General features: G+C 38.6%; 1 protein-coding gene across 8 annotated transcripts in view; it reads right to left on the reverse strand.

Moving 5' to 3' along the window:
* The window catches only part of ANKS1B (ankyrin repeat and sterile alpha motif domain containing 1B), a 413,072-nt gene extending 399,221 nt beyond the window's left edge, over window positions 1-13,851 (reverse strand). For 2 of the 8 annotated variants that reach the window (XM_042026397.1, XM_042026351.1), the window contains exon 1: window positions 13,653-13,849. In XM_042026397.1, coding sequence (XP_041882331.1) covers window positions 13,653-13,786 — 134 coding nt within the window. In that variant the 5' untranslated portion in view covers window positions 13,787-13,849. Of the gene's footprint in view, window positions 1-13,652 lie in introns of all 8 variants that reach the window. The other 6 variants (XM_042026370.1, XM_042026332.1, XM_042026379.1 and 3 more) reach the window with 5 other exon arrangements.
* Window positions 13,852-14,417: the final 566 nt, after the last annotated feature.

The following is a 14,417-nucleotide window of genomic DNA, read 5'->3' on the forward strand; positions in this document are numbered from 1 at the left end:
CTCTGGTAAATTTTAAATAGTTCCTGACAACTCCCTATGTGAGTGTCAATTCAACTGCTTTGAAAGGTAGCATCTGCCTTATAGTTACAGTGAAAATAAAGCCATCCTTTGCTGAGTTTTGTATACTTTACCCAAGGTTCATCTGATGCCCAGTAAGTTTGGTAGTGCAATACTGTGAAATGAATCTGGTATATAGATTGCTTTCTATGGAGCTGAGAAAGAAAATCCCCAAAGACCCAACTTTCCAGGAGCATAATGAATTGCCAGTTTTACCAAAAGATTTATTTTCCTCGGGAAAATCTCAGCTGTATTCTGGACTTTTCCAAGAATCCCAGAAGACTGCAATAATGCATGCTGCATGACAGTTGCTGGAGCTACTGTGAGTGCTACAGCAACTCACAAGCCAAATGAAACTTAGCAACAGAGATGCACATTATGAGCTGACCTTCTGCAATAACTGTTCTTAATTCCTCTTTAGGAATTGTGACACGCAGAAATGGTGACATCTTGTGTAATTTAACAAAGTCATACTTTCAAAGGAGATCTGGGTAATTAGCTACTATGAAGACTAGCCAAAGTAGTAAACTTTCAAAGAAAGAAGTCTAGACATTCTGGCTCCATCCTTAAAAAAATAATCCTGAGGCCTGCCTTCTCATTCTTGACTGGTTTTTTTTAACCCAAGAACATACTCTAACAGAAATACCACAAAGGGACTGAGTTCCTTCCATCATTTTTCAGAGACAGTGGGTTTGGCTTTGGCATTTTCCCAAGTAGCTAGGCAAATTCATCCACATTTGCTATGGATCCCTTGGGCAAAGACCAGACAACATCCAGCCACCTGCGTGTATTTTCTTGTCACTCTCGAAAGAAATTTATTTGCCACTTCTTAAGTTTTCATCAGTCTTTGAGGAAGGTTCTGAAAGTGGACCTCTACCACTTTGCTCAGGAAATTATCATGCCCTACTTTGCAAATCAGTCCTGTACCCATGATCTTACACTTTTGATCAGCACTGTGTCTGTTCTTTCAAACTACCCAATGAATTCTGTTCTATGTTCAATTTTTCCATGCCATCTCCAGCCTAGTGTCTTCTGCATTCTCTAAAATCATTAAAATCATTAACCTAGATTTTTTTTTTTTTTTTTTTTTTTCACATGGACTCCCTGGCCTTGAAGTGAATATCTTCAGCAAGGTTCTCTTTTTCAAGGCTGGCATAAGCAACCTCAGGATTCTTCACATCCTACATTTTTCCCCTGTTTCAAGCTGGGCATCACAATTATACTGGGAAAAGAAGCGATGATGATGAGAAAAAATCCTATGAAAACAATATTTAGTTACTGAGGGAAGGGAAAGAAATCTCTTTGTCTCTTACCACCATCATAATTAGCTCATTTATTCCCTGGAGGTTGTCTACTGAAATAGGCAGCCTAACAAGGAGGATGCTCCCTTGGCATTTTAAAAAGCAGACACTTCTAAACAACCTCACTTGCTTTTCTCAAAACTTATTTCCTCAGTCTGTGCGCTGTTACAACCTGTTGAACTTTAAAGCAAAAGAAGGAGAGCAAATATTGCAACAGTTCATGTCATAGCAAAAACTATTCATGCACTGGAGACGCATGACAAGATTTCTGCTGCTTTTACTCCTTTTATGCCATTTATACCTAGGCAGCTCTTTCTTGCTTGCATGACAGAGACATGGATGCTCAGTGCTGAAGCTTCTCTCTTTTTTTGGTTAAGCAGTACCAACACAGTAAGTACCACAGACCAGGAATGGCGTCACTTCTAAGTCACTCATTAGTTCTGGTTCACAGTTTAAGTGGGAAAATTATGCCTCAAACTATCTTTCTAGGGCATAAGAGGAAACGTTTCATCACTGGGGAATGACCTTGCTGTTTCCCCAATAACTGTTTCCCACAAGAAAAGAGAGGAAAATAACATCCTTCCTCTACAGAAAGCTCTTTCATTTCATCTCTTCTTCACACTTTACTTTCAACAATTAAAGTTTGATTTTTCTTGCCTCACCTTTGCTGTTTCAGGTAATATAATGGGAATCTTGTTCAAATGAGTACCAGTAGTTGCTGAAAAGGAAAAAAAAAAAAAGGAAAAAACCATCCTCCAGCATCTCAAATTCTAGATAATGTCTCATAAAGATATTAGATACACATCAGGAGTTGTAATCTTTTGTAAGTTATTAGAGGTATCTCCAGTTTCTTTATATTCTGTTCACCACCATATGGGTAGTCTATATTTTTAACCTCAAAATAAATATATTTTTCTCTGGAAAAATATTTTTTTTTGTGGAAATGTATATATAACTATATACAAAAAAAAAGAGTATTAAAAATTGTTGAGATTGAAAAGGCAAGGATTAAAGTTCTGGTGTTAAGTCATCCTGCTACCACATAGGTATTAGCCTTAATCACGTTATTTCCTTTTATTTTGCAACGAATGCTGATCTTGGAACAGTTGCAGGCCTATCCCCTAGAATGGGGATGATTGAATAAAAACTCTTTTCTTTTTGAAAATCAAAGGTATTAAAGGTTCATTGGTGTTTATTAAATCAATCAAACAAGGTAAGAACAGCAGCAGCAGTTTAATGCTGCACCACAGAACTGAATTCTATCTGTGCCTGTTCTCCAGAAACAAACCTCTATATATCTGAACAGATCTTTATACATTTGGACATATAAAATGCTACTTAATTTATAGAGAATGTTCTTCACATAATACTTCATTAAGATGTGAAACCCTTGCTGTGAGATGCCATAAATGCTAAAAATTTGCATTGCTTCAAAGACCAATTGAAAAAGAAAAATCCACTGGAGCTACTTAATGGAAAGACAATACATCTGTCGTAGAAAGCTGCTGCAAATTGCTAAAAGCTGTGAGAGCACACTGGAGAAACTGTTACATACTACATGTTTGCTTTGCCACTATATTCTTCTACGAACAGGCTCTTAACTCCCAGTCAAAACTGGAGAAGAGTACTTTCCTGGACAGACATTCATTCTGACCAAGAAGATCCACTCCTATAATTTTACACTAACTATATTAATACTGTGAAAAACAAGCTCGCTGAAGTCACCAGATGGAAACACCAATTCAATAAATACTTCTCACCATAATCTAAGAGTGCTTCAGTCAGCATTTTTAAGTGCAGATATTAAAACCCCTACCCAGTCACTGAAGTACAGGGACAGTAAACTCATTAATATTGTGAAGCAGTCAGACACCATAGCGACAAACATCACCAACAAAAAAAAAAGCTCAGGAGAAAAATTAATCATTCTTCTCCTAGAGAAGAGTTTGAATTGTGTGCAGAAAATGAGGCTCAGGGCTAAACACTGAATAGTAAGTTAAAAATGCTGAATAACTGCTTATTTAATGAGCACTGTCTATCCTGGGCTGCAACTGAGGAAAAGACTACAGATTGTGTCATTAAAAAAACACGTAATTCCTGCATTCAGTGGGATACATAAAAACTTCACTGGCAACCTTATTTTTATCATTCATAAAAAAAGCAAACTAAAACTCCTGAAATTTCACCATGCAGTGTCATACTGGCAAAACTTCACTAGATGATTTATCACAACTACTTCTTCCACTTATACTAATGGCATGACTGGTTGCACTTTATTAACCACTATTATAGCAATTTATTTTAGCACTAAAAGAAAAGGAGACAGTTTGCAAATGCATTTCACAAATATAGCAAGGAAATATGAAAATGTCAAGCTTTGAATGAAAACTGTATTTCAGTGCATGTACATTTTCTCTCTATTCTGCTGAATGAATTTTTCTTTATTCTGTCCTGTTCCTCGTAGCTCATCTCCTAAACTTTTCTCACTCTCCTCAGCACTGCTAACTACCATGGCGAGTCTCAGTTCTCATTCCTAATTTCAATCCTTATACCCATTTCTTTTACAAATCATTTCTAGTATTCCAGCCTTCTCAAGAGTTTTACACACAGTCTGCTTGCTAAACCACTCCAAATACCTTGAGTCAGGTCTCCACCTGTCTTCTACCCACATCTTCTCACCCAGAACATACACCTATTCCATACCTTTAGACGCTTAATTTTCTGTTTATGACAAGACTCCTCTCCCTCTGAAATCAAGACTTACATAGTCTACATGAAAGGAGGAATAGAGGGGATAGATTTAACTGTTGTGACAGGCAAACAACAGATTGGTAACATATATATAAACTACATGCTGTATACTTTATTTCCACAAATGATAGATTTGGTTCTCTGAAACATTACTTGTGCGCATTATGTGAGAAGATCCCTGGCGGATCTACCATTTGGTTATGCAAGATACTGCTCTGCAATAAATGTGCACAAAACAGGAAGCAGAGTGATTGCAAATCACTTAGGAGCATATTTTGACAAATTAACTACACAGATGACAAGAAGGACAAGGAAGTGGGTAAATAATTACTTGAGAAAACTGAAAACTAAAAATAAGTGCAAATTATGTTTTTAAGAAACCTTACCAATGACTTAATTGAGATTCTGGGGTCAAACTGCTAATATTACTATGCTGGGGGGGTTAATTTGCAAAAAATAAGCTAGACATAGAGATTCACTCTTCGTATCGAGTGACATCTAAAAACAGAAAACAATGACCCTGACAAATCAGAACATAAAGATGGAAGACATGAAACTCAAGAGTTAATTCTCAGAATTACCAGTAAAAACGATACTGGAAAGTTGTATCATGAAAGCTTAAAATTCAAGCAACATGCAGTGGGAAAATACCTAGTCTAAAAAATATTCCCAATCCTGATTTATAAAACCCTTCTTTTTTCTTACTTTCTCTAAAAGGCATCTATCTCCTGGACGCTCCTCATACTGCGACAGCATGAATACTTTACAACTTAACCTATTTCTTGTCCAGGCTATGAAGGATTAGGAGAAAATCCACACACCAATCACACCATTCTTACAGGAGAAATAAGTTACTAATGTGTAAACTCAAAAACTAAATGTGATATTTGCAGTTTTGTAATGACTAACACGTCAGAAAAAGAAGTAAAACACAAAAAACTGTCCAACTCCAGCACAAGAGCCTGTGAAGGACTACATAAGATTTTTGCCTGAATTTTGAGAGGCTCCAATGAGCTCATTTCTCCAGCCTGTCCAGGTCCCTCCTTACAGCATTTCTTCGTATGAATGGTTTCTCCCCAGTTTGGTGTCATCTACAAACCTGCTATACTTGATACATTGCAATCAATACTGGCCCTTGAATCCTTCGGAAACCCTCTAGTAGATACAAGCAATTGGATTTTGGACTGTTGATCACACCCTCTCACAGTCCAGCCAAGTTTCAACCCACCTTATCATCCTCTTACTCAGTTCATAGCTCACAATTTTGACTGAGACTGCCCTGAGGTAAAACACCACGCTTTTCCCCTTGTTCACAGACACAGTTTTCACACTGTAGAAAGCAATTAAGGTTGGTCAGGCATGATTTAAGCTTAGTAAATCCATGCTGGCTGTTCTCAGTTGTGTTCTTATCCTTTGTGAGAGAAGAAATTGCATTCATGAGGACATGCTCTGGAACCATCTCTAGGACTTAGGATGAGCCTGATGACCCCAGAACCTTCCTTTTGCTCTTCCTGAACACAGGCATGACATTTTCCTTTTTCAATCACCAGAAATGTCCCATGTTTGACACAATCCTCCAAAAATTAACAGTGGCCTCACAGTAATATTGGTTCCTCGAATGTAAATGTTCCCCTGATCTTCCTCTGCTGTGGGCCATGTTCCATTGCCACACAAATCTTGCTAGTAGACTCACAACTTTGGTAAGTCAAACTTTACCACCAAACAACCAAAGCTCATGGAAAAGGCAATGATTCTTTGCCTTTTCCATGAGCTGTGTCACTATGTCTTCTGCCCCACCAAGCACTGAGTCCACATTTTCTTTTTGTCAACATATTTACTTTTGCCTTTCCTCTCTTAACTAGTTTCAACTCCAGTTAATGTTTTCTAATTTGTTTCTTGTACAGTTGGAGCATTTTCAATAAACCTCATGTGATACAAAATCATGCATTTTAAGTAATGATCATGTATCTCTAACTTCAACCATCTAGAATTCTGCCTCTTGGCCAGCTAATCTACTGATTATCGATCAGTACCTATTATCTACTGCTTCTGAATTAATCCAAACCAGCTATAAAACACAAAAGGAAAGCAATTCTACCCAAATTTAGCTTCAACCTACCTATGTAAGTGGTCATTTTTATATATTCTACATATACTTTCAATTACAAATGTTTCCCTGTTCTTCAAAGGCTACCTACAAAAATATTTAAATTAGGGACATGTTTCATCTTGAAATAAAACCATTCAATATCCACTTTGGGGTGAGCTCAGTCGCGCTCTATGCCCCCTAACTGTATTGACTAGATCTCCATTGGCTGTGATAGGAACTTAGACACCTAGCACTGACATCAACACCTATAGAAACACAGCTGCCACTGGCTGTTTTAAAGTAGGACTAAACTGCACTCGAGATGTCATTTTTAACATTTTTTCTCTCTTTAGAAAATGTATGTGCAATACATAGGAAACAGTGTAAAATGATTATAATAAAAGCACAACCTTGTGGAATTAAATCTCACAGAACCTTTCTTAGAGCAGATACCTGTACATTATTAGAAATTCATAGATGTTGAGGTGCAGAACAGTTGTTGTATCACTTCTTAATGCAAAGTGATCATACTGAAAATACTGTCATCAGGAAAAAGTAATCAAAAAAAAAAAAAAAAGTCTTCCAATAAAGTCTAGAAGGTTCAAAAAAAGGTATTCCCTACTTCCCAAAAGGGTCCACATACGTGAAAATATCATATCAGTAGACAGAAATTAACACTACTTACTATGCCTTACACATTTAACATTAAAAGCTGTCAATATATTTTATCTTGAAGTATTAGTATAGGATTAGAATGTGTACTCTAACTAGAAGTGGCCAGCAGAGAAATTCCATGGCAGAAGAGAATTCCAGCTGCGGAACTCTTGTATCCGTCACCTCCCCAGGTGAGCACACTAAGCTTGCTGAAGAAAAGGCACTGTAGCTACACTCTACATTACACAGTCCCTTAGAGATTATATACCAGTAGCATAAATTAAAGCAGTTTATAGGATGCTTCAACTAGTGTCTTTGTCAAGAAAATTTTAAAAATGGGCTAGAGCTGTAAGCAGCTCCTTAATGGCTCATCCATGAATACTCATACAAACAGAAACTGAGGCAAATAAGATAATCTACCTGTAGAGTTTCAGAAACATGGCTATGTCCTGGATCACTACTGCAGTGACTGTGAAACATCTGCCCTAAAAGCACCTGTATTTTTTCTTCATAACATTTCCAACCCTCACAAGATACAGACCTCAGACCTTTCAGATAACATCAGTCTTCATTCTACTTCATTTATTTCCCCTCTTAGTTCTGCTATAACATTACTACTTAAAAACAGTACTATCATGTCAATCTCAAAAATGTATAAAGCAGCATTAATTCTGTTGAGTTACCAAACTACTAAAATCATAGATGTTGGACAAGAGGGGAAACACAGTGATGATCACAATGAATTTATAGGGTCCTCTGTGGAGTTAGACACTAGACATCAAGTGGCTAAGAATTTTAAAAGTGTTGTTTTAAGTTATAGACACTTCAACATTCTGAAGGTTTTTCCTTACCTTCTCCTTTTAACATGTTTGTCAAATTTCCCTTACTAGTCTGACTGATTCTGTCATGAACTCCATCAGTCCTCCCAGTACAGTTACCATTACCTGATCCTATATATGGTTAGATAAAATGACCTTGGTAGATTTTACACCAAATCTGTACTTCTTGCTGGTCATTTTTTGCATTTGGCCTAATATTTTAGAAAAATAATAGAACATACACTTGACCAATACTCAGGAAACAAGTTCTGGAGTAAGGAGAAGTGGGAAGTTTATCCATGGAGTTTAACTACAGAGCTTGAATCCAGGATCATGCTGAACTCCTAGGGAAGATTTATTACACAGACTTTGTGAATTGACTTGCCTTTAACCATCTACCAGATGTCCTGGATACTGTTATATTGCTACCTATATATATTGTAAATATTTCAAACTAGAAAAGAAATCTAAGGAATTCAACAGATAAAATGCTGTCTGAACTTTGATTGAAAGCATTTACCAAAAGTGAGAATAAAAATAAGTCTAAGAAGGGTAGAAGATAACAAAATGAAGGCTAAGAGAAGCTCACACATTTGAAACGGCAAACGAACAAAGCCAAGGCAGCAATCAACTATCACTAATACCAAAAAGCATAAACTAACTGTTGTCCTGATTATTAGTTTGCATTCCATACTGAAAGGCAAAAAGAAAAAAGATTAAATATGTCCTCAAAAGAATTAGGTTACCTACTCTAACAGGATAAAGAAGGTAATTTGGAAATCTGGGAACGCCGGTCTCTGCTTAGGCCATCGGTACAAACCCCTTCGTTAATTAAAAGTAGTATAACTAAAATTAGAAATAAATACAGACTAAATGGATGCCCCATTGAACTATGTAATAAATACTTTCCATTTTATTATCTGTGCTGGTTGTCTGAAATAAATACCTTGGAATTGTGTGAGCCCAGAACTCTGCTACTGCAAGCCTCACATAAGAAAATCTCCCTATAAAAGAACCTAAGAAAGCTCCCCTTACTTTAAACAACGCTAGTTGTAATGATAAACAGAAGTAGTCCCCTTATTCTCGTTGATAAGTTGATCCATTTGTTATTCAAACTATAACATGAAAAAACTTTCAAACTGTTAACTAAAGCTTCATAAAGTATTTCAACATTTTGAATACTTCCTGCTCTACAAGCCCTACCAAGTGTGATCTGTTTTTGCAAAGGAAGCTGAATGAATCAGAGGGCTCTGCACAAGGACAGAAGAGGATCTGTGTGGTTTTCAGCACGCACTGAGGCCATCAGGCTAAACTGTGGCTTTGCTGCAAGCAAGACACTGCTCTGAGAAACAGATGAGGAAACAGATTGCAACTCCCAGACTGACAATCTGCTTGCCGTGTCTCTTATACTTTAGAGGAGAAATAACTTGGGCCAGGCCTATACACGGTGTAGCCGCGCTAAGTAAGGCTGAGCAAAGAACGGAGCCATTCCCTGCCACAGGGCCAAGTGTGGAAGGGGAAGAAACCAGCTCCAGGCAGGCTGCTCCGCCCTCTCATGCTGTGTAATGGCAGCAGCCAACAAAGAGCAAAAAAGGGCCAATTCAACCTTCCCTACTACTCCGTGCCAGTTCATATTAATTAATATTCAATCCCACAGTCCCATTAAAAATCCGAAGCTCTTAACATGTACAGTTTAAAAAGAATAAAAATTAGCATATAATCAAAACCTTCCATTCTTGCTAGTAACATGGAACAAACAGGCATGTACATGACTACATGTGGCAAAATGTGATAAGGTCTCTGAGATACATTAAAACCTTCAAAGTTATTTTTCCTAAAAACACTTTGAAAGAAACGAAGGCTGTGTCTATCCAACAACGAAAAACTGGTTGGTCAATTAAAACATGTTCTGTACACAGAGATAATCAAATTAAGTAAATTAAAAATACCAGGTTTGTTAGAAACACTTTACTCTTTCTATGTGTTAAATCCTTTAAAATGTGAACATTTACGCATTTAAGGATTTGGGATACAGAAATTAAATGAAACATTGTGTTAGAGAGACTGTGGGATTTTACTGTCAAGTTTTTGTGTTTACACTGGAATAATATAAGAGCCAGTGAAATCGTGTAAAATACGTGAAAATTCTATTTGCAATCTGGAAAAAAAATCCCTAATTCTAAACTTAAAAACCTTTTCTTTTTAATATGAAACATATTTAATGTACTAATGTGTGACAATTCCAGGCAGTGGAATCCACAAAGAAACAGAAAAAAATAAGTTTAGACTTAAGTCTTCTAAACTTTGAATGTTTTATGAGGCGTCTCAAAATAGCCTTGTTTCATAGTAAAAGAAGAGAGCCCAGCTCTGCACTAATGCTTTGGGTTGGGGACCATAGGCAAGACACGTAACACAGCTTTAGATATCCTAGTGTATCACACTTGGAATTTAGATGTATCTCCAGAGTTCCTGGTTCTTTGTCAAAGCCCATCAGCCCATTCAGAAAACACCTGGGCACCTAAAATACCAATAAGTACCCAGGTTTAAGCAATTAAATTATGTCAGGTGTTAGGTTACTTGCTCTAGCATGTTGCAATGCCTTGTGCTGATCTTTTCACCTGAGGAATTCCCCTTCACTATGTTTCAGCCACAATCTTTATAATAAAGAGCTAACTATGGAGATTGAGGCAGGGGGCACAAACTGACCCAGAGCAGCCTTCCGACGCTTCTCCTGAACTGAAATGAGTTAGAAAGTCCACACAGTCAAACATCATTGATTTGTTGTCATTGTTTTAGGTAAACAAATCTGGGCATGAGGTATTATATAGTAACTATTACAGATATCTGGGTGCATATGAGGTCTTAATTAAGCATACATCATTTTTATGCACTTTGCACATACTCTAAGCATATGTTTAAATTCTCGCAGGAATTCATTCATACATTTATATGTGTGCTTAAATAGCTTTCCAGAATGGAGCTGTTTTCCTGAACTGTTGTCATAATTTAATGACTTAGAAGTCAGGCCTTTAAAAATTAAATAATTTAGTTTGCAATTAGCATCAACAAATAGGTTCAACTCTAGAATAACCATACAAAAGTTTGCCCTATTTTCCCCCCAAGTACCATAAAACACATTAACCGTTAAGGAAAAAAAAAAGCTGTTATAAAAATGTGAATAGGACATCAGAGATCAGATAGTTTGCTCATTGGTTCAGATAATAATCAATTTGTATTTGTCAATTTATGAATATTAAATTTCATTCACAGGGAACATAATTACTGTAAAGCCAATTTCCACCAAAAAAAGGTGTCTAGCTGTAGAGTTCAGCCACATAAATGCAGTTGTCTCCAGCACTTTGAAGAAATCCAAAGGGAAAATGTACTCCTACTACCTAGACCAATGCATCAGGCACAGTATTAGTCCATTTGCATCCTGAAAGAGTTGGACTTTTCCAGCCTAATGCTAGAAACAGAACTGCCAAAAGGAGAAAGAGCAAGCAACATGGACTTTCTCACCACAGTGGGACACCTACAGTCCTGGGGCACCATTTTAGAAACTGAGCAATAATTATGATCAGTAAAACAGCAGGAGATACTGTCAAACATGACTCCTAAAAATTATATAAAATGAAGAAAATTATGTCCCTATATTCTTCTCCGTTGCTTTTTTAAAAACAACTTTCAAAAGAAGTTTTTATTCTAATAAACTGCATGCAAAAATACGAATATAGCTCTACTAGTAAACTTCTTCAACAGATTTTCTATTTAAAAAATCTTTGGATCCCCCTCAATTTCAAAGTTTTATACTGTACAATTATGGCTCTTCTACAACTTTGCTATTTTCAGTAAGTGTTGATTTCCCAAACAGGATCAAGATGTTCATATGACTCTCAGTACCTTATTTTGTTTCCGTGTTTTCTGTACCAAGACAGATCCAACCTTAATCTTGCATGTCATTCTGGACTTAATCCATAATTAATGGCATCAGTTAGGTCATGGAACATCTCCAGAAAAAAAAAAAGCTATGTCAAAATACCTGTCACATACAATTCTTTCTTGAAAAACATTTAGTATAATGCATAGTAGTTTCTGCTTTGAGCATCCTGCTGAACCCTCTAAAAAGTCTTATGTTCCATACTGTGTTAGATTGTGAACATTTACGCATCAAACCATTACTGAATTCTTTCTAAATTAGAAATATTTAATCATACAGCTGGATGCAGCATACAGCTGAAAGTTTGCTCTTAATTTTTGAAGTTGCGTTTACAGAAGCCATAGACATTCTTGTTAACATTAGTAAGAAATGCCATAAATTAAACATCTGCTTTAGTTCTCTTTAAGCTAAGTGCACTTCCAGGACAAAAAAGCCAGTTGACTTTACAACCTAAAATACTTCAATCCTGAGTAACAAACAAGGACTGTGCTGACCCATCTGTACATACAAAACACATGGTTCACGTGTTCTGTGTACACAACATACAACAGTGCTGTTAAATAAAGGAAGGCAAGCACAAGCAAATACATCCCCCTCTGGCTATACAGAACTTCCGACATACAACATGAAATTAACAGTGCAAGAATACAGCTCAGGCACTAGCCCTGGAGAAAGCCACTACACCAATCATGCATTAGAACTAGATTATAAATGGCTAGTCATTGCACCGAAGTGAACTTACTTCTGTAAGTTTACCCCAGAAAAGTGGGTATAATATTTCAAATTCAACTGGCTATCTGGCACACTTCTTCCTGAGCAGCCTATTTGAGTACAGTACAAAAAGCAATCACATGGTATGTTTTGATTTTGGTCAATGGGTTAGTAATTCAACAATGGTGCAATAGCATAGAACTTTGGTAAACTACAAATACCTGAACTGCTATTGTTTACAGCACTAAACCTAACTTTAAAATAGCAAGATTTTATAATAGAGTTTAAACAGTATAATTTGGAGAGTTAACACTAAATTTTCCCTGATAGGGAGCTTTGAAATAATAAAAATACCTTGACAAGAAGGCACTGGCAATAGAATCACAAATACATTTTCATTTAATCAATTTCCATTGTGCCAGGCCTCCTCTTTCTTTAAGGAACAAAAAACCAAACCAAACCCCCAATTTATTCAAGTTCTAGGTCAACAGTGTTTCAGTTTATTTTGTCTTCTTTTGCTATGCCTAGTTTAGTGTTGGACACTAGCACTGGACTGTGCTGCAGACTTCCTCTGCTCTGAATACAGTCAAATGTCATAAATGATTGTGACAATGCTCTGACTTAAGAGCATGATGAAACTTACGATCAAAGCTATGCTGTAGATCCCAGGAGGTACAACTAATGACTGAAGTTAAGCCCTTTCACCCAACATGGCCAGCAACCCAGTTTCACTCCACTAAATCTAGGTACCTTGAAAGTAATATTGCTCTTACCTAACCTGTTCCCTAAGTTTTACACCTCCTCTGCCTCGATGATCTCCCACAAAAAAGATTCCCTTTCTTTGTTTTGTAGGCTTATTACGATGGCATGCCTAATTTCTTCTGCAAGCAAGGGTAGCAACTATGGATGAGGGTATGGGGTGAAGCTATGTCTTTTTACAGAGAATTCCACGATGCAATGCCTTGTCTGTGATAAACACTTCCATCTGTGATTAAAGTAGCAATTTGAAGACGGAAATATCAAAGGAAGGGTAATTAATACATTGTATATATTATCCTAGCAGTCAAAACATAAGTTCTGCACCACAGCTAGTAAAAGAATGAACAAGGACCCTGCAGACGCATTGAAGGCAGGAAATTCAGTACCACTATATTAATAAAATGACTGCCTGTGACTTTAAACCCTGGCATGCTTCTACTTGGCGAGAGAGTGAAGGTTTTATTGTTACTATGAAGGATGCGGGAATGGAAATGAAGATGAGAGGGGCGATGATAATGATGATAGGGAAGAAGAGGTTAATATCCCCAGCATTTGATGGGGAACGATGTCCCTACCTCAATAAGCTGGATAAGGGAATAGCTCCAGATCCACTGCCCAGGATCCCTCCTTTCCTCCCAGAGAGGAGTTTCTCCACCAGAGCCACATTCCCAGTGCGAGCGGCTTCCAGCAGTTCCTGGTCCTTCCCCATGGTCGGGAACCAAGCAGCCCCCCACGGAAGAGCTGCACCCCGGGCCACAGCGGCCCCCTCCCTCCACAGAACGGTCTCCCCTCCCCAGACCCTGCCTCAGAGCAGAGCACAGCAGAGATTCCTGCAGTCCCTTCCAGACCAGCAGGAGCAGCAGCAGGAGGGAGGAGGAGAATCACCTCCTCCTAGTTTCACTGGATCATTTCTGGGTGGAGTGTGGAAGAAGGGGGGAGGGAGGGAGAGAGGGAGGACGAGGCCAATAAAGAACCTCCCCCCCCACTCCCATGCACACACGGCCCCGGCCGGGAGGATGGGGTGGGGGGAGCGGGCAGCCTCTGCCCCTGTGGGCGGACGGGCTGGCGGGGACAACGACGCTCACGGACGGACGGACGGATGGAAGCGGGGAGGAACGGGCGGAGGGAGGGATGGAAGGAAGGAGGGAGGAGGCGCAGCCCTGCCGTGCCAGGCCCGTTGCTGAGGAGACGCGGCTGGCGCGCTCCCAGTGGCTGCCCGGGCGCGGTGCCCCCTCTGCCCGCCCCGGCGCTCCCCGGCCCCGCGCTCCACTGCGGTGCCAGCAGCACCGCCCGCCGCCCCCCCGCCAGGTGCGCCGGCCGCGGCCCCCGCGGCGGCTCCG

The sequence above is a fragment of the Corvus kubaryi genome, unplaced genomic scaffold (genome assembly GCF_017639235.1).
Source record: "Corvus kubaryi isolate FWS band 111438036 unplaced genomic scaffold, C.kubaryi_AGA036_p1.0 129, whole genome shotgun sequence".
Classification (NCBI taxonomy): Eukaryota; Metazoa; Chordata; class Aves; order Passeriformes; family Corvidae; genus Corvus; species Corvus kubaryi.